The 26348-nt window shown below is 38.5% G+C and overlaps 1 protein-coding gene across 4 annotated transcripts in view; it reads left to right on the top strand.

Annotated features, from left to right (window-relative positions):
* The window catches only part of dync1i1a (dynein cytoplasmic 1 intermediate chain 1a), a 113284-nt gene that overhangs the window by 3609 nt on the left and 83327 nt on the right, over positions 1-26348 (top strand). The window contains exons 1-2 of one of the 4 annotated variants that reach the window (XM_067426590.1): positions 1700-1746; positions 5354-5413. The exons of 1 other annotated variant lie outside the window; for it this stretch is intronic. Coding sequence is in view for 1 of the 3 variants with exons in the window: in XM_067426592.1 (XP_067282693.1) it covers positions 5354-5413 (60 nt within the window). In the remaining 2 variants the exon portion in view is untranslated. Of the gene's footprint in view, positions 1-1699; positions 1747-4712; positions 4760-5353; positions 5414-26348 lie in introns of those variants that run through there. 2 more of the 4 variants (XM_067426591.1, XM_067426592.1) reach the window with 2 other exon arrangements.

Genomic DNA, 26348 nt, shown 5'->3' with positions numbered 1-26348 from the left:
TCTAGGTCCGTTCACAAAAACAATGATAACGATAACAATAAGTATTAGCGTTCATGCCAGCGGACTATATCGTTCTGTCATTAATTACTGACCCTCATGTCATTCCAAACCCGTAAGACTTTCGTTCATCATCAGAACACAATTGAAGATCGTTTGGTGAAATCTGAGAAAACACACGAAAACAAACCTTTTGCTGAAGCTCAAACGTAATGCGTAACACAAGAATGAACCTCATTGGTTCTTGAGAAAGCTCAACCGTGATACGTAACACAAGAATGAACCTCATTGGTTCTTGAGAAAGCTCAACCGTGATACGTAACACAAGAATGAACCTCATTGGTTCTTGAGAAAGCTCAACCGTGATACGTAACACAAGAATGAACCTCATTGGTTCTTGAGAAAGCTCAACCGTGATACGTAACACAAGAATGAACCTCATTGGTTCTTGAGAAAGCTCAACCGTGATACGTAACACAAGAATGAACCTCATTGGTTCTTGAGAAAGCTCAACCGTGATACGTAACACAAGAATGAACCTCATTGGTTCTTGAGAAAGCTCAACCGTGATACGTAACACAAGAATGAACCTCATTGGTTCTTGAGAAAGCTCAACCGTGATACGTAACACAAGAATGAACCTCATTGGTTCTTGAGAAAGCTCAACCGTGATACGTAACACAAGAATGAACCTCATTGGTTCTTGAGAAAGCTCAACCGTGATACGTAACACAAGAATGAACCTCATTGGTTCTTGAGAAAGCTCAACCGTGATACGTAACACAAGAATGAACCTCATTGGTTCTTGAGAAAGCTCAACCGTGATACGTAACACAAGAATGAACCTCATTGGTTCTTGAGAAAGCTCAACCGTGATACGTAACACAAGAATGAACCTCATTGGTTCTTGAGAAAGCTCAACCGTGATACGTAACACAAGAATGAACCTCATTGGTTCTTGAGAAAGCTCAACCGTGATACGTAACACAAGAATGAACCTCATTGGTTCTTGAGAAAGCTCAACCGTGATACGTAACACAAGAATGAACCTCATTGGTTCTTGAGAAAGCTCAACCGTGATACGTAACACAAGAATGAACCTCATTGGTTCTTGAGAAAGCTCAACCGTGATACGTAACACAAGAATGAACCTCATTGGTTCTTGAGAAAGCTCAACCGTGATACGTAACACAAGAATGAACCTCATTGGTTCTTGAGAAAGCTCAACCGTGATACGTAACACAAGAATGAACCTCATTGGTTCTTGAGAAAGCTCAACCGTGATACGTAACATGAGAATGAACCTCATTGGTTCTCGCACATCAAGCAAACATGTTTGAGCCTTTACCACAACTGATGTGTGAGTTGATGAATGTTTTTATGTGAATAAAAGCCTAAATTCAATCTGTTCATCATATAAAGCGATAAAGTCTCTTCAGAAAAACTGGACTGAACGGCCCAATATGAATTAGTTTTACGATCTCTTTATGAACTTTTTGAAGCGTCAGTGGTAGTTGGCTAGCTGTCATTGGAGGAACAGAAAGCTCTCAGATTTCATAATAAAAATCTTCATCTGTTTCCTGAAGATGAACAGAAGTCATACAAGTTTGGAGCAACATAGTTAATAATGACAGAATTTTAATTTTTGGTGCACTAACCCTTTAATTGTCTCCATCTACAACTCTAATCCTCTACCAGGTCAGGAGTCAGTGGCATTAGTAAGAATAAAACAGACACACACAATGAAAGGTATGCATCCAAACAAAACCGTAACCCAGAATCTCATGAACCCCCTTGAAAGGGGTTATGTTTCGCTCTGCTATTAAAGTCAGCGCACACTGTATTTCATTGGCAGTTGAAAAAAGCAGAGCAGTTTAGGTCGTTCCCCCCGGTGTGACTGCCTGATGCCTGCTGTTACCTTGAGCCTTCACTTCAACAATTCCTCTTGCATGGTTAAATTGGAGCCATTTGCAACGATGTGAATGACAATACGGTTTTTTAAATGTCATCACTGGTAAAACAGTGTCAGTTTGACACGCTACCTCTCTGGCTGTGTAAGTTTAGTGCTAAAAAATTAATGGGCATGTTTGTGACATGTACTGAAGGTTGAGGAAAAAAGTTTACAAGGTCGATACCCTTTCATTGCTTGTTCCTATAGGATAAAATAATCACGCTTTGACTACAGGTTTTGTGGAAGCTGATTTTATAGAATATATATAAATACAGATTATATTCTGGCCACTAACCAAAACATGACATGTAAGAAATACTTTGTTTATATACATCTTAATGTACAGTATATATACAGCACTCTCAGCTTAATGTTGAGTTTTTGAAAGATGACAGGTTTTGCATATCCTTTACAAAAAAGCACTGTCTGTGGCATTACCTTGGTATAGTAATAAAATCAGATGGTACTTTGAATTAGGCTTACTATATACTGTTGCGCTTTTCAACCTTAATCTAGTTATAATCTTTTTAAAACCTACTTTAAAGCTACACTGTGTAACTTTTTTTGTTTATTCTTAGCTAAAATCACTTAGTTCTTTCAAAAATATATGTGCTCATTAATGTATATTTACTTCTTTCAAGTAATAATGCATTCTCATAATTTTATAATATACCATTGAAAATACATAAGTGTTGAGGGTTCGGATGGCGGTCGCCATGTTGCTCCTCCATCTTGAAAGTACATTTGCCAAAGAGGGACATACCCGTAAATTCAAGCTTCGCTTTTCGCGTTTTTACACTCGATGGCACTGTGTCGAATGTGAAGAGGAGGATTGCTTGAGGCTGCTTTATGATGATGGAGGATCATCACTCTTAAGCCCCTTTCACACTGCACGTCGGACCCGCAATATTCCCGGAACGTTGCCGGGTCGCCTTCTGTGTAAAAGCAACCACGTCCCGGAATTGATTACCGAATTCGACCCCTGTCGGGGACCTAGTAACATTGCGGGATATGTATCAGAGTCGCCAAGGAAGCGGAAAAGAGAATTAAGACGGCAACGCGACAGGCAAATCAACAAGACAAAAGTAAATACTGGAGTGGCCTTTCCAAGATGGAAAGAGCTCATGAGGAGCAACGATTTTAAAAAGAACGCCGACGTTGCCTGCTTTCTTCTCGACATGTAATATTAATTCAGCCTATTTGTGTATATTGGAAGTTTTATTGTTGCTTGGCTAATTATATCATGGTGTGCTGTGCATAACACTAGAACGACGTCTAGGATAGTTTTCCTCGCGTCAATGATGAAAAAGTATTGTTTACCTTATAACATAAATCCGTGTTCTATGACGGATAACATGAGATTAATATTTTAATTGCATTATAATTTGTTTGCCTTACGCTATTGGTGTTGTACAATATACAGAATAATGATAGCACTGATAAAAGTTACTTTACTAAGAGCTTGCATTCGTCTGGGAACCTGATAGCTGATGTTAGCAATGAACTGGTTATTATTCAGTTCTATTATTCATTTTACACAGATTAACTTGATCATAGATCATTTGGTAAATTAAATAACTGCAAATTATAATAGTTTTCAAAAATTACCTCATCACTTGAGTTGACGCAACACTCACCGAAGAGGTCGAACTGAAAGCCATGACTAAATCGGCCACCGTAGGAGTTGAAACGAAATCGAAATTGAGAGGAGCAAAAACAATTATTCACTGGATGGTCATATACCTTTTCACCACTAGATGGGAGAAAATATCACACAGTGTAGCTTTAAACCACAGGGTAAAGCAACGTTTTACACTTTTAGTTTGAAAAAGGGGTTAGTATTGTTTATAACCCTGGATTAACTACGCTTTGCGGTGAAAATTTTGGCAATTGCTAACTATTTTATGTTTTGGCGAATTTAAGGTTAATACACTGTAAAAAAATATTTAGAAAAAAAGTTACCTGGTTGCCTTAAAATTTTGAGTTCATTGAAATTACAATTTTGAGTTAATACAATGAACATTTTTTGAGATTCGACAACCTTTATTAAAAGATTATTAAAAGATTTTGTAAGCATATTGGGCAATTATGTGTGTGTTATTTCTGATGACACAGTGAAACATGCCAAATTGTGCTATTTTCATGATTTATCACATTTTTTATTTGGTTCAGATACAAAAATATTTTGAGTTTCTATTTATTAAACTAATTTCCTTCATTGTATCAACTCAAATTTTTAATTTCAATAAACTCAAAATTTTAAGGCAACCAGGTTACTTACTTTTTTAAGTTAAACCAACAAAAACCACCACATATTTTTTACAGTGTACAATCTAATTCGAACGCTTTCGTACAATCTGTCCCACTGGCAGTTAGGTTTAAGGGTGAACCTTCATGCATACTTTTATCTAAAAGAATCGTGCTTTTACATACAAATTACATTGGATAAATTCATACAAAATCACCACCTTGTAAAAAAGTCCTGGGATCTCCTGAGATTCGGGTGGTGTAAAATGGTTGCATGTTTAGCAACCACCAACCAAATTTATAAACGGTTCAGCGCTTATCTCAGTAAATATTCATGTGCATCAAACTGTCACAGAAATTTTTAAGCATTTTTTTTCATTTGAGGGAAAAGTCAAATTCTGTGTCCGGATACTTAGCCAAATGAGCTACCGCTTCCAACAAGATTCTGGAGTGTGCACAACTGACACCAGAGGTCATGGGACTAAGCCAACGTGGTGGATTTAATGTGTCTGGATTTCATTCATACGACGCACATATAGAACATCATTTTTTAAAAGTCACAAAGTAAGTTCTTCAACAAATGTACCTACTTAGACGTATGTGATAAAATAAAATAATAGAAATGTTATTCTTACAGTTATGGACTGAAAAGTCTATCTTGGACAGGTTGAAGATACTGTCATGAACTTACAAATTAAGCTCAAGAGTGGGACAAGATATTATTTAAAAATGTCACGAGCTGTGCTTGTCCAATCAATATCAGGAACTTAAATATTATTGATATTTAAACTTGGGGTTTAGGAATGTCCAAAAAATTGTAATACTATGTATGGAACGTTTTGCAAGGGTGTTCTTTAATGTATTGATTTTATTTGCTTGCGCTGTAAACACATCCGATATATCCATCTCACTATTTAATATAACCTAAGAAAGACTTAGTGACTAATAATATTCTCCTATAACCTTCTACAGTACCACCTTAGCATTGCTTTGAACGGCATCCCTGCGTGTGTTGATTTGATTGGTCCTTTCTCACTGATCTCCTGGCTTGCATGTGGCGTGTGCTGTGATATTTCTGTTTGTGTGTATGATGGTGTTGTTTCTGCTGAGGTTAATCTTGCATGTTTTCTCCCTCCTGTCCCCTGCGTGACCCTCCAGGACCTTGCAGTGGGACACTGACCCCTCTGTTCTTCAACTGCAGGCTGACTCTGAGCTCGGGTATCTCCTCCTCTCTGTCTCTTTCTTCCTCTCTTTTTACTTTAATCTGCTGACAATTTTTATGCATTCACATACACATGTACAAACATTTTTCAACACGCAGATATGCACATGCATTTCTTCAGACACCTATTGGCTTTTTTCACATTTAGTGCATTAATGTGAATTAATGCTTAAATTTGAATTTGGCTAACAATGCAAAATGTCAATTCAAAATAGAAAAAGGTAGCGTAATTAAAATGATTTTAAATGCAAAGAATTAGATAAGAAATATTAGAAAGGTAACACTTTATTTTAAGATTCAGTTATTAACTATTAACTAGTTGCTTATTAGCGTACATATTACTAGGATATTGGCTGTTTATTTACACTTATAAAGCACATATTAATGGATTATTCTGCATGATCATATTCTACATCCCTTAATCCTACCCAATAGCTAAACTTAAATGCTACCTTACTAACTATTAATAAGCAGTGAATTGGGAGTTTATTGAGGCAAAAGTCAGTTATAGTGAATATGTTACCCATACTAAAGTGTTAGTGAATAGGGATAGATGAATGGATGGATGGATGGATGGATGGATAAAAAATATTAGACTGAATATAGATGGAGAAATCCAATTATAAATATAGCTGCAAGCAGCCATTATCGGGGCCAAGCGCAAAGAAGAAGACAAGACATGCCAGCATGGCTGGAAGTCTCAAGCCAACTGCAACAATGAGCCATTAAGGACCTATTAAGTTGATTTTAGGCAAAATAGCGGTAAAATTTTAAATACAGTCAATAATAATGGTTTAATGGTTTATCACTTTCGACCAATAGGTGTCACTGTTACGAAACTGATGTGGTTTAGTCAGATTGAGATGACAATGACACATGCAAAGTTTGGTGTCAATATGTCAAAGCATTGCAGAGATACAGCCTCAAGAGTCATTTTTGCATCATGGCTCAACTCTGTTGCAGTGGTATATGAAAACTGTTTTGTCTATCAATCCGAAATCCATAACTATTTGTCAGCATGGTCTGAAGACGATACGGATCAATTTTGGTGAAAATCGGACAAACGGTCTAGGATGAGTTTGAAAAAGTAGATTTTTAACAAATAACAAGATGGAGCACAGATATGTTTGCAAAATATGGCAAAATTGGTATCTATCTTCTCGGCATGAGCCAATGAATGTATTATGACCAGTCTCATTACAATAGGCTAATTTAATCAAAAGTTATTAGCATTTTTGTACATTTTATTACAACTTTTGACCACAAGGTGGCGCTGCCCCGAAACTTTTTGAATATCTTCGGGACATAGAGCGGAAGACACATACCGAGTTTTGTAACGATACACTAGTGCATTCTTAAATTATAGCATTAGCATTTTAAACCGTAATACTGCATTGAAGTCAATGGGAATTTCATGTTTTGTTTTATTATAGCGCCACCAAGAGGCACAATCCCACCAATTTTTTTATGTGTCCTCGTAGTGAGCCCATACATATGTGTGTCAAGTTTGGTGAAAATATTTCATTTTGTTTTGGAGTTATAGACATTTATATGAAAAAACACGTAAAAAATGACTGACACCTGACTTTGATTGGATTTTACTACCCCTTACTATCAATATTTTGAGATTTGGGCATTAGCGTATAGCTATCGACCTATGTTTCCGAACTTCTGAGGCTGGTTTCGTCTCGATCGGACTAGCGGTTTCGAAGATATCAGCAAATGTTTTTTAAGCACTAAATTACAACTCTGCGCAAACCATATGCCGAAACCTGGCAAGTCTGGTATCGTTGGAGTCGGCAAGGATTCAGGAGACCAAAAAACACACTCCCATCAAAATATGTCAACCACACCCAAAGTTATAAGCGTTTGAAAAAAAAAATTCTCCACTAGGTGGCGCTGTTTCGAAACTTCTCAGGCTACTTCAGGGCATCGTGGTGATGACCCATACCAAGTTTCATAACAATCCGTTCATGCGTTCATAAAATACAGCATTTTTGCACATAATTCAAAATGGCCGACATCCAAAATGGCCGACATGGTAAAATTGGATATCAGTCGACTCGGCATGACGCCCTGAATCTAATGAGACCAATTTTATGATTTTTGGATAAACGGTTCAGAAGTTATAAGCCAAAATAGGCATTTTTCGTATCTCCGGACAGGTAGGTGGCGCTGCGCCGAAACGCTGCATGTTGCTTCAAGTCATGCTTGTGATGACATGTACCAAGGTTGGTTTGAATACGATAAAGCGTTGCGGAGATATAGCCTTTAGTGTGTTTTTGCAACCTCCACGTAAAATTTGTTTGTGCGTTTATTGAAAACGATTGGACGAATCAACTTGAATTCCATAACTTTTTGTCAACATGCTCTGAAGATGATCTGTTTCAATTTTCGTGAAAATCGGAGCAACGGCCTAGGAGGAGTTCGAAAAAGTAGGTTTTTCAGAAAATTCAAAATGGCGGGAAAATTTGCATACCGGAAAATGACATCATAGGGTGAAATCGAATCGGCTTGAGCCAAGGAATCCGATGAAAAAAGAATTTTGTTTCTAGCCCTTAGGGGTCAAAAGTTATAAGCATAAATATGAGTGAAACTTTGGACAGGTGGTGGCGCTAGAGGGATTGAGTTAGAGGCACCAAATTTGCTATAGTGACAGCTCAGACTGGCCTCTATGAGTGTGCCAAATTTCACAACTTTTTACCATACGGTTCTATGGGCTGCCAGAGACTCCTATGGCGGAAGAAGCAGAATAATAAATATAGCTGCAAGCAGCCATTATCGGGGCCAAGCGCAAAGAAGAAGACAAGACATGCCAGCATGGCTGGAAGTCTCAAGCCAACTGCAACAATGAGCCATTAAGGACCTATTAAGTTGATTTTAGGCAAAATAGCAGTCAAATTTTAAATACAGTCAATAATAATGGTTTAATGGTTTATCACTTTCGACCAATAGGTGTCACTGTTACGAAACTGATGTGGTTTAGTCAGATTGAGATGACAATGACACATGCAAAGTTTGGTGTCAATATGTCAAAGCATTGCAGAGATACAGCCTCAAGAGTAATTTTTGCATCATGGCTCAACTCTGTTGCAGTGGTATATGAAAACTGTTTTGTCTATCAATCCGAAATCCATAAGTATTTGTCAGCATGGTCTGAAGACGATACGGATCAATTTTGGTGAAAATCGGACAAACGGTCTAGGATGAGTTTGAAAAAGTAGATTTTTAACAAATAACAAGATGGAGCACAGATATGTTTGCAAAATATGGCAAAATTGGTATCTATCTTCTCGGCATGAGCCAATGAATGTATTATGACCAGTCTCATTACAATAGGCTAATTTAATCAAAAGTTATTAGCATTTTTGTACATTTTATTACAACTTTTGACCACAAGGTGGCGCTGCCCCGAAACTTTTTGAATATCTTCGGGACATAGAGCGGAAGACACATACCGAGTTTTGTAACGATACACTAGTGCATTCTTAAATTATAGCATTAGCATTTTAAACCGTAATACTGCATTGAAGTCAATGGGAATTTCATGTTTTGTTTTATTATAGCGCCACCAAGAGGCACAATCCCACCAATTTTTTTTATGTGTCCTCGTAGTGAGCCCATACATATGTGTGTCAAGTTTGGTGAAAATATTTCATTTTGTTTTGGAGTTATAGACATTTATATGAAAAAACACGTAAAAAATGACTGACACCTGACTTTGATTGGATTTTACTACCCCTTACTATCAATATTTTGAGATTTGGGCATTAGTGTTTAGCTATCGACCTATGTTTCCGAACTTCTGAGGCTGGTTTCGTCTCGATCGGACTAGCGGTTTTGAAGATATCAGCAAATGTTTTTTAAGCACTAAATTACAACTCTGCGCAAACCATATGCCGAAACCTGGCAAGTCTGGTATCGTTGGAGTCGGCAAGGATTCAGGAGACCAAAAAACACACTCCCATCAAAATATGTCAACCACACCCAAAGTTATAAGCGTTTGAAAAAAAAAATTCTCCACTAGGTGGCGCTGTTTCGAAACTTCTCAGGCTACTTCAGGGCATCGTGGTGATGACCCATACCAAGTTTCATAACAATCTGTTCATGCGTTCATAAAATACAGCATTTTTGCACATAATTCAAAATGGCCGACATCCAAAATGGCCGACATGGTAAAATTGGATATCAGTCGACTCGGCATGACGCCCTGAATCTAATGAGACCAATTTTATGATTTTTGGATAAACGGTTCAGAAGTTATAAGCCAAAATAGGCATTTTTCGTATCTCCGGACAGGTAGGTGGCGCTGCGCCGAAACGCTGCATGTTGCTTCAAGTCATGCTTGTGATGACATGTACCAAGGTTGGTTTGAATACGATAAAGCGTTGCGGAGATATAGCCTTTAGTGTGTTTTTGCAACCTCCACGTAAAATTTGTTTGTGCGTTTATTGAAAACGATTGGACGAATCAACTTGAATTCCATAACTTTTTGTCAACATGCTCTGAAGATGATCTGTTTCAATTTTCGTGAAAATCGGAGCAACGGCCTAGGAGGAGTTCGAAAAAGTAGGTTTTTCAGAAAATTCAAAATGGCGGGAAAATTTGCATACCGGAAAATGACATCATAGGGTGAAATCGAATCGGCTTGAGCCAAGGAATCCGATGAAAAAAGAATTTTGTTTCTAGCCCTTAGGGGTCAAAAGTTATAAGCATAAATATGAGTGAAACTTTGGACAGGTGGTGGCGCTAGAGGGATTGAGTTAGAGGCACCAAATTTGCTATAGTGACAGCTCAGACTGGCCTCTATGAGTGTGCCAAATTTCACAACTTTTTACCATACGGTTCTATGGGCTGCCAGAGACTCCTATGGCGGAAGAAGAAGAAGCAGAATAATAAATATAGCTGCAAGCAGCCATTATCGGGGCCAAGCGCAAAGAAGAAGACAAGACATGCCAGCATGGCTGGAAGTCTCAAGCCAACTGCAACAATGAGCCATTAAGGACCTATTAAGTTGATTTTAGGCAAAATAGCAGTCAAATTTTAAATACAGTCAATAATAATGGTTTAATGGTTTATCACTTTCGACCAATAGGTGTCACTGTTACGAAACTGATGTGGTTTAGTCAGATTGAGATGACAATGACACATGCAAAGTTTGGTGTCAATATGTCAAAGCATTGCAGAGATACAGCCTCAAGAGTAATTTTTGCATCATGGCTCAACTCTGTTGCAGTGGTATATGAAAACTGTTTTGTCTATCAATCCGAAATCCATAAGTATTTGTCAGCATGGTCTGAAGACGATACGGATCAATTTTGGTGAAAATCGGACAAACGGTCTAGGATGAGTTTGAAAAAGTAGATTTTTAACAAATAACAAGATGGAGCACAGATATGTTTGCAAAATATGGCAAAATTGGTATCTATCTTCTCGGCATGAGCCAATGAATGTATTATGACCAGTCTCATTACAATAGGCTAATTTAATCAAAAGTTATTAGCATTTTTGTACATTTTATTACAACTTTTGACCACAAGGTGGCGCTGCCCCGAAACTTTTTGAATATCTTCGGGACATAGAGCGGAAGACACATACCGAGTTTTGTAACGATACACTAGTGCATTCTTAAATTATAGCATTAGCATTTTAAACCGTAATACTGCATTGAAGTCAATGGGAATTTCATGTTTTGTTTTATTATAGCGCCACCAAGAAGCACAATCCCACCAATTTTTTTATGTGTCCTCGTAGTGAGCCCATACATATGTGTGTCAAGTTTGGTGAAAATATTTCATTTTGTTTTGGAGTTATAGACATTTATATGAAAAAACACGTAAAAAAGGACTGACACCTGACTTTGATTGGATTTTACTACCCCTTACTATCAATATTTTGAGATTTGGGCATTAGCGTATAGCTATCGACCTATGTTTCCGAACTTCTGAGGCTGGTTTCGTCTCGATCGGACTAGCGGTTTCGAAGATATCAGCAAATGTTTTTTAAGCACTAAATTACAACTCTGCGCAAACCATATGCCGAAACCTGGCAAGTCTGGTATCGTTGGAGTCGGCAAGGATTCAGGAGACCAAAAAACACACTCCCATCAAAATATGTCAACCACACCCAAAGTTATAAGCGTTTGAAAAAAAAAATTCTCCACTAGGTGGCGCTGTTTCGAAACTTCTCAGGCTACTTCAGGGCATCGTGGTGATGACCCATACCAAGTTTCATAACAATCTGTTCATGCGTTCATAAAATACAGCATTTTTGCACATAATTCAAAATGGCCGACATCCAAAATGGCCGACATGGTAAAATTGGATATCAGTCGACTCGGCATGACGCCCTGAATCTAATGAGACCAATTTTATGATTTTTGGATAAACGGTTCAGAAGTTATAAGCCAAAATAGGCATTTTTCGTATCTCCGGACAGGTAGGTGGCGCTGCGCCGAAACGCTGCATGTTGCTTCAAGTCATGCTTGTGATGACATGTACCAAGGTTGGTTTGAATACGATAAAGCGTTGCGGAGATATAGCCTTTAGTGTGTTTTTGCAACCTCCACGTAAAATTTGTTTGTGCGTTTATTGAAAACGATTGGACGAATCAACTTGAATTCCATAACTTTTTGTCAACATGCTCTGAAGATGATCTGTTTCAATTTTCGTGAAAATCGGAGCAACGGCCTAGGAGGAGTTCGAAAAAGTAGTTTTTTCAGAAAATTCAAAATGGCGGGAAAATTTGCATACCGGAAAATGACATCATAGGGTGAAATCGAATCGGCTTGAGCCAAGGAATCCGATGAAAAAAGAATTTTGTTTCTAGCCCTTAGGGGTCAAAAGTTATAAGCATAAATATGAGTGAAACTTTGGACAGGTGGTGGCGCTAGAGGGATTGAGTTAGAGGCACCAAATTTGCTATAGTGACAGCTCAGACTGGCCTCTATGAGTGTGCCAAATTTCACAACTTTTTACCATACGGTTCTATGGGCTGCCAGAGACTCCTATGGCGGAAAAAGAAGAAGAAGAAGAAGAAGAAGCAGAACAAGCAGCCATTATCGGGGCCAAGCGCAAAGAAGAAGACAAGACATGCCAGCATGGCTGGAAGTCTCAAGCCAACTGCAACAATGAGCCATTAAGGACCTATTAAGTTGATTTTAGGCAAAATAGCAGTCAAATTTTAAATACAGTCAATAATAATGGTTTAATGGTTTATCACTTTCGACCAATAGGTGTCACTGTTACGAAACTGATGTGGTTTAGTCAGATTGAGATGACAATGACACATGCAAAGTTTGGTGTCAATATGTCAAAGCATTGCAGAGATACAGCCTCAAGAGTAATTTTTGCATCATGGCTCAACTCTGTTGCAGTGGTATATGAAAACTGTTTTGTCTATCAATCCGAAATCCATAACTATTTGTCAGCATGGTCTGAAGACGATACGGATCAATTTTGGTGAAAATCGGACAAACGGTCTAGGATGAGTTTGAAAAAGTAGATTTTTAACAAATAACAAGATGGAGCACAGATATGTTTGCAAAATATGGCAAAATTGGTATCTATCTTCTCGGCATGAGCCAATGAATGTATTATGACCAGTCTCATTACAATAGGCTAATTTAATCAAAAGTTATTAGCATTTTTGTACATTTTATTACAACTTTTGACCACAAGGTGGCGCTGCCCCGAAACTTTTTGAATATCTTCGGGACATAGAGCGGAAGACACATACCGAGTTTTGTAATGATACACTAGTGCATTCTTAAATTATAGCATTAGCATTTTAAACCGTAATACTGCATTGAAGTCAATGGGAATTTCATGTTTTGTTTTATTATAGCGCCACCAAGAGGCACAATCCCACCAATTTTTTTATGTGTCCTCGTAGTGAGCCCATACATATGTGTGTCAAGTTTGGTGAAAATATTTCATTTTGTTTTGGAGTTATAGACATGTATATGAAAAAACACGTAAAAAATGACTGACACCTGACTTTGATTGGATTTTACTACCCCTTACTATCAATATTTTGACATTTGGGCATTAGCGTGTAGCTATCGACCTATGTTTCCGAACTTCTGAGGCTGGTTTCGTCTCGATCGGACTAGCGGTTTTGAAGATATCAGCAAATGTTTTTTAAGCGCTAAATTACAACGCTGCGCAAACCATATGCCGAAACTGGGCATGTCTTGTATCGTTGGACTCGGCAAGGATTCAGGAGCCCAAAAAAGCTACTCCCATCAAAATTTTTCACTCACACCCAAAGTTATAAGCGTTTGAAAAAAAAGAATTATCCACTAGGTGGCGCTGTTTCGAAACTTCTCAGGCTACTTCAGGGCATCGTGGTGATGACCCATACCAAGTTTCGTAACAATCCGTTCATGCGTTCATAAAATACAGCATTTTTGCACATAATTCAAAATGGCCGACATCCAAAATGGCCGACATGGTAAAATTGGATATCAGTCGACTCGGCATGACGCCCTGAATCTAATGAGACCAATTTTATGATTTTTGGATAAACGGTTCAGAAGTTATAAGCCAAAATATGCATTTTTCGTATCTCCGGACCAGTAGGTGGCGCTGCGCCGAAACGCTGCATGTTGCTTCAGGTCATGCTTGTGATGACATGTACCAAGTTTGGTTTGAATACGATAAAGCGTTGTGGAGATATAGCCTTTAGTGTGTTTTTGCAACCTCCACGTAAAATTTGTTTGTGCGTTTATTGAAAACGATTGGACGAATCAACTTGAATTCCATAACTTTTTGTCAACATGCTCTGAAGATGATCTGTTTCAATTTTCGTGAAAATCGGAGCAACGGCCTAGGAGGAGTTCGAAAAAGTAGGTTTTTCAGAAAATTCAAAATGGCGGGAAAATTTGCATACCGGAAAATGACATCATAGGGTGAAATCGAATCGGCTTGAGCCAAGGAATCCGATGAAAAAAGAATTTTGTTTCTAGCCCTTAGGGGTCAAAAGTTATAAGCATAAATATGAGTGAAACTTTGGACAGGTGGTGGCGCTAGAGGGATTGAGTTAGAGGCACCAAATTTGCTATAGTGACAGCTCAGACTGGCCTCTATGAGTGTGCCAAATTTCACAACTTTTTACCATACGGTTCTATGGGCTGCCAGAGACTCCTATGGCGGAAGAAGAAGAAGAAGAAGAAGCAGAATAATAATAGGAACACTAACGATTTCAATAGGTGCCTCCGCACCTTCGGTGCTTGGCCCCTAAATATAGCTGCAAGCAGCCATTATCGGGGCCAAGCGCAAAGAAGAAGACAAGACATGCCAGCATGGCTGGAAGTCTCAAGCCAACTGCAACAATGAGCCATTAAGGACCTATTAAGTTGATTTTAGGCAAAATAGCAGTCAAATTTTAAATACAGTCAATAATAATGGTTTAATGGTTTATCACTTTCGACCAATAGGTGTCACTGTTACGAAACTGATGTGGTTTAGTCAGATTGAGATGACAATGACACATGCAAAGTTTGGTGTCAATATGTCAAAGCATTGCAGAGATACAGCCTCAAGAGTAATTTTTGCATCATGGCTCAACTCTGTTGCAGTGGTATATGAAAACTGTTTTGTCTATCAATCCGAAATCCATAAGTATTTGTCAGCATGGTCTGAAGACGATACGGATCAATTTTGGTGAAAATCGGACAAACGGTCTAGGATGAGTTTGAAAAAGTAGATTTTTAACAAATAACAAGATGGAGCACAGATATGTTTGCAAAATATGGCAAAATTGGTATCTATCTTCTCGGCATGAGCCAATGAATGTATTATGACCAGTCTCATTACAATAGGCTAATTTAATCAAAAGTTATTAGCATTTTTGTACATTTTATTACAACTTTTGACCACAAGGTGGCGCTGCCCCGAAACTTTTTGAATATCTTCGGGACATAGAGCGGAAGACACATACCGAGTTTTGTAACGATACACTAGTGCATTCTTAAATTATAGCATTAGCATTTTAAACCGTAATACTGCATTGAAGTCAATGGGAATTTCATGTTTTGTTTTATTATAGCGCCACCAAGAGGCACAATCCCACCAATTTTTTTATGTGTCCTCGTAGTGAGCCCATACATATGTGTGTCAAGTTTGGTGAAAATATTTCATTTTGTTTTGGAGTTATAGACATTTATATGAAAAAACACGTAAAAAATGACTGACACCTGACTTTGATTGGATTTTACTACCCCTTACTATCAATATTTTGAGATTTGGGCATTAGCGTATAGCTATCGACCTATGTTTCCGAACTTCTGAGGCTGGTTTCGTCTCGATCGGACTAGCGGTTTCGAAGATATCAGCAAATGTTTTTTAAGCACTAAATTACAACTCTGCGCAAACCATATGCCGAAACCTGGCAAGTCTGGTATCGTTGGAGTCGGCAAGGATTCAGGAGACCAAAAAACACACTCCCATCAAAATATGTCAACCACACCCAAAGTTATAAGCGTTTGAAAAAAAAAATTCTCCACTAGGTGGCGCTGTTTCGAAACTTCTCAGGCTACTTCAGGGCATCGTGGTGATGACCCATACCAAGTTTCATAACAATCTGTTCATGCGTTCATAAAATACAGCATTTTTGCACATAATTCAAAATGGCCGACATCCAAAATGGCCGACATGGTAAAATTGGATATCAGTCGACTCGGCATGACGCCCTGAATCTAATGAGACCAATTTTATGATTTTTGGATAAACGGTTCAGAAGTTATAAGCCAAAATAGGCATTTTTCGTATCTCCGGACAGGTAGGTGGCGCTGCGCCGAAACGCTGCATGTTGCTTCAAGTCATGCTTGTGATGACATGTACCAAGGTTGGTTTGAATACGATAAAGCGTTGCGGAGATATAGCCTTTAGTGTGTTTTTGCAACCTCCACGTAAAATTTGTTTGTGCGTTTATTGAAAACGATTGGACGAATCAACTTGAATTCCATAACTTTTTGTCAACATGCTCTGAAGATGATCTGTTTCAATTTTCGTGAAAATCGGAGCAACGGCCTAGGAGGAGTTCGAAAAAGTAGGTTTTTCAGAAAATTCAAAATGGCGGGAAAATTTGCATACCGGAAAATGACATCATAGGGTGAAATCGAATCGGCTTGAGCCAAGGAATCCGATGAAAAAAGAATTTTGTTTCTAGCCCTTAGGGGTCAAAAGTTATAAGCATAAATATGAGTGAAACTTTGGACAGGTGGTGGCGCTAGAGGGATTGAGTTAGAGGCACCAAATTTGCTATAGTGACAGCTCAGACTGGCCTCTATGAGTGTGCCAAATTTCACAACTTTTTACCATACGGTTCTATGGGCTGCCAGAGACTCCTATGGCGGAAGAAGAAGAAGAAGAAGAAGCAGAAATATAGCTGCAAGCAGCCATTATCGGGGCCAAGCGCAAAGAAGAAGACAAGACATGCCAGCATGGCTGGAAGTCTCAAGCCAACTGCAACAATGAGCCATTAAGGACCTATTAAGTTGATTTTAGGCAAAATAGCAGTCAAATTTTAAATACAGTCAATAATAATGGTTTAATGGTTTATCACTTTCGACCAATAGGTGTCACTGTTACGAAACTGATGTGGTTTAGTCAGATTGAGATGACAATGACACATGCAAAGTTTGGTGTCAATATGTCAAAGCATTGCAGAGATACAGCCTCAAGAGTAATTTTTGCATCATGGCTCAACTCTGTTGCAGTGGTATATGAAAACTGTTTTGTCTATCAATCCGAAATCCATAAGTATTTGTCAGCATGGTCTGAAGACGATACGGATCAATTTTGGTGAAAATCGGACAAACGGTCTAGGATGAGTTTGAAAAAGTAGATTTTTAACAAATAACAAGATGGAGCACAGATATGTTTGCAAAATATGGCAAAATTGGTATCTATCTTCTCGGCATGAGCCAATGAATGTATTATGACCAGTCTCATTACAATAGGCTAATTTAATCAAAAGTTATTAGCATTTTTGTACATTTTATTACAACTTTTGACCACAAGGTGGCGCTGCCCCGAAACTTTTTGAATATCTTCGGGACATAGAGCGGAAGACACATACCGAGTTTTGTAACGATACACTAGTGCATTCTTAAATTATAGCATTAGCATTTTAAACCATAATACTGCATTGAAGTCAATGGGAATTTCATGTTTTGTTTTATTATAGCGCCACCAAGAGGCACAATCCCACCAATTTTTTTTATGTGTCCTCGTAGTGAGCCCATACATATGTGTGTCAAGTTTGGTGAAAATATTTCATTTTGTTTTGGAGTTATAGACATTTATATGAAAAAACACGTAAAAAATGACTGACACCTGACTTTGATTGGATTTTACTACCCCTTACTATCAATATTTTGAGATTTGGGCATTAGCGTATAGCTATCGACCTATGTTTCCGAACTTCTGAGGCTGGTTTCGTCTCGATCGGACTAGCGGTTTCGAAGATATCAGCAAATGTTTTTTAAGCACTAAATTACAACTCTGCGCAAACCATATGCCGAAACCTGGCAAGTCTGGTATCGTTGGAGTCGGCAAGGATTCAGGAGACCAAAAAACACACTCCCATCAAAATATGTCAACCACACCCAAAGTTATAAGCGTTTGAAAAAAAAAATTCTCCACTAGGTGGCGCTGTTTCGAAACTTCTCAGGCTACTTCAGGGCATCGTGGTGATGACCCATACCAAGTTTCATAACAATCTGTTCATGCGTTCATAAAATACAGCATTTTTGCACATAATTCAAAATGGCCGACATCCAAAATGGCCGACATGGTAAAATTGGATATCAGTCGACTCGGCATGACGCCCTGAATCTAATGAGACCAATTTTATGATTTTTGGATAAACGGTTCAGAAGTTATAAGCCAAAATAGGCATTTTTCGTATCTCCGGACAGGTAGGTGGCGCTGCGCCGAAACGCTGCATGTTGCTTCAAGTCATGCTTGTGATGACATGTACCAAGGTTGGTTTGAATACGATAAAGCGTTGCGGAGATATAGCCTTTAGTGTGTTTTTGCAACCTCCACGTAAAATTTGTTTGTGCGTTTATTGAAAACGATTGGACGAATCAACTTGAATTCCATAACTTTTTGTCAACATGCTCTGAAGATGATCTGTTTCAATTTTCGTGAAAATCGGAGCAACGGCCTAGGAGGAGTTCGAAAAAGTAGGTTTTTCAGAAAATTCAAAATGGCGGGAAAATTTGCATACCGGAAAATGACATCATAGGGTGAAATCGAATCGGCTTGAGCCAAGGAATCCGATGAAAAAAGAATTTTGTTTCTAGCCCTTAGGGGTCAAAAGTTATAAGCATAAATATGAGTGAAACTTTGGACAGGTGGTGGCGCTAGAGGGATTGAGTTAGAGGCACCAAATTTGCTATAGTGACAGCTCAGACTGGCCTCTATGAGTGTGCCAAATTTCACAACTTTTTACCATACGGTTCTATGGGCTGCCAGAGACTCCTATGGCGGAAGAAGAAGAAGAAGAAGAAGCAGAATAATAATAGGAACACTAACGATTTCAATAGGTGCCTCCGCACCTTCGGTGCTTGGCCCCTAATAATAGGAACACTAACAATTTCAATAGGTGCCTCCGCACCTTCGGTGCTTGGCCCCTAAATATAGCTGCAAGCAGCCATTATCGGGGCCAAGCGCAAAGAAGAAGACAAGACATGCCAGCATGGCTGGAAGTCTCAAGCCAACTGCAACAATGAGCCATTAAGGACCTATTAAGTTGATTTTAGGCAAAATAGCAGTCAAATTTTAAATACAGTCAATAATAATGGTTTAATGGTTTATCACTTTCGACCAATAGGTGTCACTGTTACGAAACTGATGTGGTTTAGTCAGATTGAGATGACAATGACACATGCAAAGTTTGGTGTCAATATGTCAAAGCATTGCAGAGATACAGCCTCAAGAGTAATTTTTGCATCATGGCTCAACTCTGTTGCAGTGGTATATGAAAACTGTTTTGTCTATCAATCCGAAATCCATAACTATTTGTCAGCATGGTCTGAAGACGATACGGATCAATTTTGGTGAAAATCGGACAAACGGTCTAGGATGAGTTTGAAAAAGTAGATTTTTAACAAATAACAAGATGGAGCACAGATATGTTTGCAAAATATGGCAAAATTGGTATCTATCTTCTCGGCATGAGCCAATGAATGTATTATGACCAGTCTCATTACAATAGGCTAATTTAATCAAAAGTTATTAGCATTTTTGTACATTTTATTACAACTTTTGACCACAAGGTGGCGCTGCCCCGAAACTTTTTGAATATGTTCGGGACATAGAGCGGAAGACACATACCGAGTTTTGTAATGATACACTAGTGCATTCTTAAATTATAGCATTAGCATTTTAAACCGTAATACTGCATTGAAGTCAATGGGAATTTCATGTTTTGTTTTATTATAGCGCCACCAAGAGGCACAATCCCACCAATTTTTTTATGTGTCCTCGTAGTGAGCCCATACATATGTGTGTCAAGTTTGGTGAAAATATTTCATTTTGTTTTGGAGTTATAGACATTTATATGAAAAAACACGTAAAAAATGACTGACACCTGACTTTGATTGGATTTTACTACCCCTTACTATCAATATTTTGAGATTTGGGCATTAGCGTATAGCTATCGACCTATGTTTCCGAACTTCTGAGGCTGGTTTCGTCTCGATCGGACTAGCGGTTTCGAAGATATCAGCAAATGTTTTTTAAGCACTAAATTACAACTCTGCGCAAACCATATGCCGAAACCTGGCAAGTCTGGTATCGTTGGAGTCGGCAAGGATTCAGGAGACCAAAAAACACACTCCCATCAAAATATGTCAACCACACCCAAAGTTATAAGCGTTTGAAAAAAAAAATTCTCCACTAGGTGGCGCTGTTTCAAAACTTCTCAGGCTACTTCAGGGCATCGTGGTGATGACCCATACCAAGTTTCATAACAATCTGTTCATGCGTTCATAAAATACAGCATTTTTGCACATAATTCAAAATGGCCGACATCCAAAATGGCCGACATGGTAAAATTGGATATCAGTCGACTCGGCATGACGCCCTGAATCTAATGAGACCAATTTTATGATTTTTGGATAAACGGTTCAGAAGTTATAAGCCAAAATAGGCATTTTTCGTATCTCCGGACAGGTAGGTGGCGCTGCGCCGAAACGCTGCATGTTGCTTCAAGTCATGCTTGTGATGACATGTACCAAGGTTGGTTTGAATACGATAAAGCGTTGCGGAGATATAGCCTTTAGTGTGTTTTTGCAACCTCCACGTAAAATTTGTTTGTGCGTTTATTGAAAACGATTGGACGAATCAACTTGAATTCCATAACTTTTTGTCAACATGCTCTGAAGATGATCTGTTTTAATTTTCGTGAAAATCGGAGCAACGGCCTAGGAGGAGTTCGAAAAAGTAGGTTTTTCAGAAAATTCAAAATGGCGGGAAAATTTGCATACCGGAAAATGACATCATAGGGTGAAATCGAATCGGCTTGAGCCAAGGAATCCGATGAAAAAAGAATTTTGTTTCTAGCCCTTAGGGGTCAAAAGTTATAAGCATAAATATGAGTGAAACTTTGGACAGGTGGTGGCGCTAGAGGGATTGAGTTAGAGGCACCAAATTTGCTATAGTGACAGCTCAGACTGGCCTCTATGAGTGTGCCAAATTTCACAACTTTTTACCATACGGTTCTATGGGCTGCCAGAGACTCCTATGGCGGAAGAAAAAGAAGAAGAAGAAGAAGAAGAAGAAGAAGAAGAAGAAGCAGAATAATAATAATAGGAACACTAACAATTTCAATAGGTGCCTCCGCACCTTCGGTGCTTGGCCCCTAAATATAGCTGCAAGCAGCCATTATCGGGGCCAAGCGCAAAGAAGAAGACAAGACATGCCAGCATGGCTGGAAGTCTCAAGCCAACTGCAACAATGAGCCATTAAGGACCTATTAAGTTGATTTTAGGCAAAATAGCAGTAAAATTTTAAATACAGTCAATAAATATAGCTGCAAGCAGCCATTATCGGGGCCAAGCGCAAAGAAGAAGACAAGACATGCCAGCATGGCTGGAAGTCTCAAGCCAACTGCAACAATGAGCCATTAAGGACCTATTAAGTTGATTTTAGGCAAAATAGCAGTCAAATTTTAAATACAGTCAATAATAATGGTTTAATGGTTTATCACTTTCGACCAATAGGTGTCACTGTTACGAAACTGATGTGGTTTAGTCAGATTGAGATGACAATGACACATGCAAAGTTTGGTGTCAATATGTCAAAGCATTGCAGAGATACAGCCTCAAGAGTAATTTTTGCATCATGGCTCAACTCTGTTGCAGTGGTATATGAAAACTGTTTTGTCTATCAATCCGAAATCCATAAGTATTTGTCAGCATGGTCTGAAGACGATACGGATCAATTTTGGTGAAAATCGGACAAACGGTCTAGGATGAGTTTGAAAAAGTAGATTTTTAACAAATAACAAGATGGAGCACAGATATGTTTGCAAAATATGGCAAAATTGGTATCTATCTTCTCGGCATGAGCCAATGAATGTATTATGACCAGTCTCATTACAATAGGCTAATTTAATCAAAAGTTATTAGCATTTTTGTACATTTTATTACAACTTTTGACCACAAGGTGGTGCTGCCCCGAAACTTTTTGAATATCTTCGGGACATAGAGCGGAAGACACATACCGAGTTTTGTAACGATACACTAGTGCATTCTTAAATTATAGCATTAGCATTTTAAACCGTAATACTGCATTGAAGTCAATGGGAATTTCATGTTTTGTTTTATTATAGCGCCACCAAGAGGCACAATCCCACCAATTTTTTTATGTGTCCTCGTAGTGAGCCCATACATATGTGTGTCAAGTTTGGTGAAAATATTTCATTTTGTTTTGGAGTTATAGACATTTATATGAAAAAACACGTAAAAAATGACTGACACCTGACTTTGATTGGATTTTACTACCCCTTACTATCAATATTTTGAGATTTGGGCATTAGCGTATAGCTATCGACCTATGTTTCCGAACTTCTGAGGCTGGTTTCGTCTCGATCGGACTAGCGGTTTCGAAGATATCAGCAAATGTTTTTTAAGCACTAAATTACAACTCTGCGCAAACCATATGCCGAAACCTGGCAAGTCTGGTATCGTTGGAGTCGGCAAGGATTCAGGAGACCAAAAAACACACTCCCATCAAAATATGTCAACCACACCCAAAGTTATAAGCGTTTGAAAAAAAAAATTCTCCACTAGGTGGCGCTGTTTCGAAACTTCTCAGGCTACTTCAGGGCATCGTGGTGATGACCCATACCAAGTTTCATAACAATCTGTTCATGCGTTCATAAAATACAGCATTTTTGCACATAATTCAAAATGGCCGACATCCAAAATGGCCGACATGGTAAAATTGGATATCAGTCGACTCGGCATGACGCCCTGAATCTAATGAGACCAATTTTATGATTTTTGGATAAACGGTTCAGAAGTTATAAGCCAAAATAGGCATTTTTCGTATCTCCGGACAGGTAGGTGGCGCTGCGCCGAAACGCTGCATGTTGCTTCAAGTCATGCTTGTGATGACATGTACCAAGGTTGGTTTGAATACGATAAAGCGTTGCGGAGATATAGCCTTTAGTGTGTTTTTGCAACCTCCACGTAAAATTTGTTTGTGCGTTTATTGAAAACGATTGGACGAATCAACTTGAATTCCATAACTTTTTGTCAACATGCTCTGAAGATGATCTGTTTCAATTTTCGTGAAAATCGGAGCAACGGCCTAGGAGGAGTTCGAAAAAGTAGGTTTTTCAGAAAATTCAAAATGGCGGGAAAATTTGCATACCGGAAAATGACATCATAGGGTGAAATCGAATCGGCTTGAGCCAAGGAATCCGATGAAAAAAGAATTTTGTTTCTAGCCCTTAGGGGTCAAAAGTTATAAGCATAAATATGAGTGAAACTTTGGACAGGTGGTGGCGCTAGAGGGATTGAGTTAGAGGCACCAAATTTGCTATAGTGACAGCTCAGACTGGCCTCTATGAGTGTGCCAAATTTCACAACTTTTTACCATACGGTTCTATGGGCTGCCAGAGACTCCTATGGCGGAAGAAGAAGAAGAAGAAGAAGAAGAAGAAGAAGCAGAATAATAATAATAGGAACACTAACGATTTCAATAGGTGCCTCCGCACCTTCGGTGCTTGGCCCCTAATAATGGTTTAATGGTTTATCACTTTCGACCAATAGGTGTCACTGTTACGAAACTGATGTGGTTTAGTCAGATTGAGATGACAATGACACATGCAAAGTTTGGTGTCAATATGTCAAAGCATTGCAGAGATACAGCCTCAAGAGTCATTTTTGCATCATGGCTCAACTCTGTTGCAGTGGTATATGAAAACTGTTTTGTCTATCAATCCGAAATCCATAACTATTTGTCAGCATGGTCTGAAGACGATACGGATCAATTTTGGTGAAAATCGGACAAACGGTCTAGGATGAGTTTGAAAAAGTAGATTTTTAACAAATAACAAGATGGAGCACAGATATGTTTGCAAAATATGGCAAAATTGGTATCTATCTTCTCGGCATGAGCCAATGAATGTATTATGACCAGTCTCATTACAATAGGCTAATTTAATCAAAAGTTATTAGCATTTTTGTACATTTTATTACAACTTTTGACCACAAGGTGGCGCTGCCCCGAAACTTTTTGAATATCTTCGGGACATAGAGCGGAAGACACATACCGAGTTTTGTAACGATACACTAGTGCATTCTTAAATTATAGCATTAGCATTTTAAACCGTAATACTGCATTGAAGTCAATGGGAATTTCATGTTTTGTTTTATTATAGCGCCACCAAGAGGCACAATCCCACCAATTTTTTTATGTGTCCTCGTAGTGAGCCCATACATATGTGTGTCAAGTTTGGTGAAAATATTTCATTTTGTTTTGGAGTTATAGACATTTATATGAAAAAACACGTAAAAAATGACTGACACCTGACTTTGATTGGATTTTACTACCCCTTACTATCAATATTTTGACATTTGGGCATTAGCGTATAGCTATCGACCTATGTTTCCGAACTTCTGAGGCTGGTTTCGTCTCGATCGGACTAGCGGTTTTGAAGATATCAGCAAATGTTTTTTAAGCGCTAAATTACAACGCTGCGCAAACCATATGCCGAAACTGGGCATGTCTTGTATCGTTGGACTCGGCAAGGATTCAGGAGCCCAAAAAAGCTACTCCCATCAAAATTTTTCACTCACACCCAAAGTTATAAGCGTTTGAAAAAAAAGAATTATCCACTAGGTGGCGCTGTTTCGAAACTTCTCAGGCTACTTCAGGGCATCGTGGTGATGACCCATACCAAGTTTCGTAACAATCCGTTCATGCGTTCATAAAATACAGCATTTTTGCACATAATTCAAAATGGCCGACATGGTAAAATTGGATATCAGTCGACTCGGCATGACGCCCTGAATCTAATGAGACCAATTTTATGATTTTTGGATAAACGGTTCAGAAGTTATAAGCCAAAATATGCATTTTTCGTATCTCCGGACCAGTAGGTGGCGCTGCGCCGAAACGCTGCATGTTGCTTCAGGTCATGCTTGTGATGACATGTACCAAGTTTGGTTTGAATACGATAAAGCGTTGTGGAGATATAGCCTTTAGTGTGTTTTTGCAACCTCTATGTAAAATTTGTTTGTGCGTTTATTGAAAACGATTGGACGAATCAACTTAAATTCCATAACTTTTTGTCAGCATGCTATGAAGATGATCTGTTTCAATTTTCATGAAAATCGGAGCAACGGCCTAGGAGGAGTTAGAAAAAGTAGGTTTTTCAGAAAATTCAAAATGGCGGGAAAATTTGCATACCGGAAAATGACATCATAGGGTGAAATCGAATCGGCTTGAGCCAAGGAATCCGATGAAAAAAGAATTTTGTTTCTAGCCCTTAGGGGTCAAAAGTTATAAGCATAAATATGAGTGAAACTTTGGACAGGTGGTGGCGCTAGAGAGATTGAGTTAGAGGCACCAAATTTGCTATAGTGACAGCTCAGACTGGCCTCTATGAGTGTGCCAAATTTCACAACTTTTTACCATACGGTTCTATGGGCTGCCAGAGACTCCTATGGCGGAAAAAGAAGAAGAAGAAGAAGAAGAAGCAGAATAATAATAATAGGAACACTAACGATTTCAATAGGTGCCTCCGCACCTTCGGTGCTTGGCCCCTAATAATAGGAACACTAACGATTTCAATAGGTGCCTCCGCACCTTCGGTGCTTGGCCCCTAAAGATAGATATAAAGAACTAAATGCAAATTAATCATATATAAATTAATGTTTCTATATTGGGTAACACTTTATTTTACAGTGTCATTGTTTTGTCATGTATTTACTGTAGTAATAACTATACATTATGCATAATTACATGCAGCTTAACCATAAATCAAACCACAATACTATGTAGTTAATTATTATTACTCAATACTTAAAGAGATAGTTCACCGAAAAATGAAAATGTGATGTTTATCTGCTTACCCTCAGGGCAGTTACCCTGTGTTTTTTACTCTCATAATTGCTCTTATAGAAAAACACCCCATTGACATGCATTATACGAGCAACGGTTAGAGTTAAAAATCTTCATTTGTGTTCTATTGAAGAAACAAACACACCTACATCTCGGATAACCCGGGGGTGAGCTGATAAACGTCAGATTTTCATTTTTGAAATGAAATGAATCTCTTGAAGCATCGGAAATACATTTTGGTCCAAAAATAACAAAAACTATGACTTTATTCAGCATTATCTTCTCTTCTGCGTTTGTTTTCAAACCTCAAATAAAGATTCAAACGGTTATGAATCAGCGA

Source organism: Pseudorasbora parva, chromosome 19 (genome assembly GCF_024679245.1).
Source record: "Pseudorasbora parva isolate DD20220531a chromosome 19, ASM2467924v1, whole genome shotgun sequence".
NCBI lineage: Eukaryota > Metazoa > Chordata > Actinopteri > Cypriniformes > Gobionidae > Pseudorasbora > Pseudorasbora parva.
This window is presented reverse-complemented; position numbering and strand designations above follow the sequence as displayed.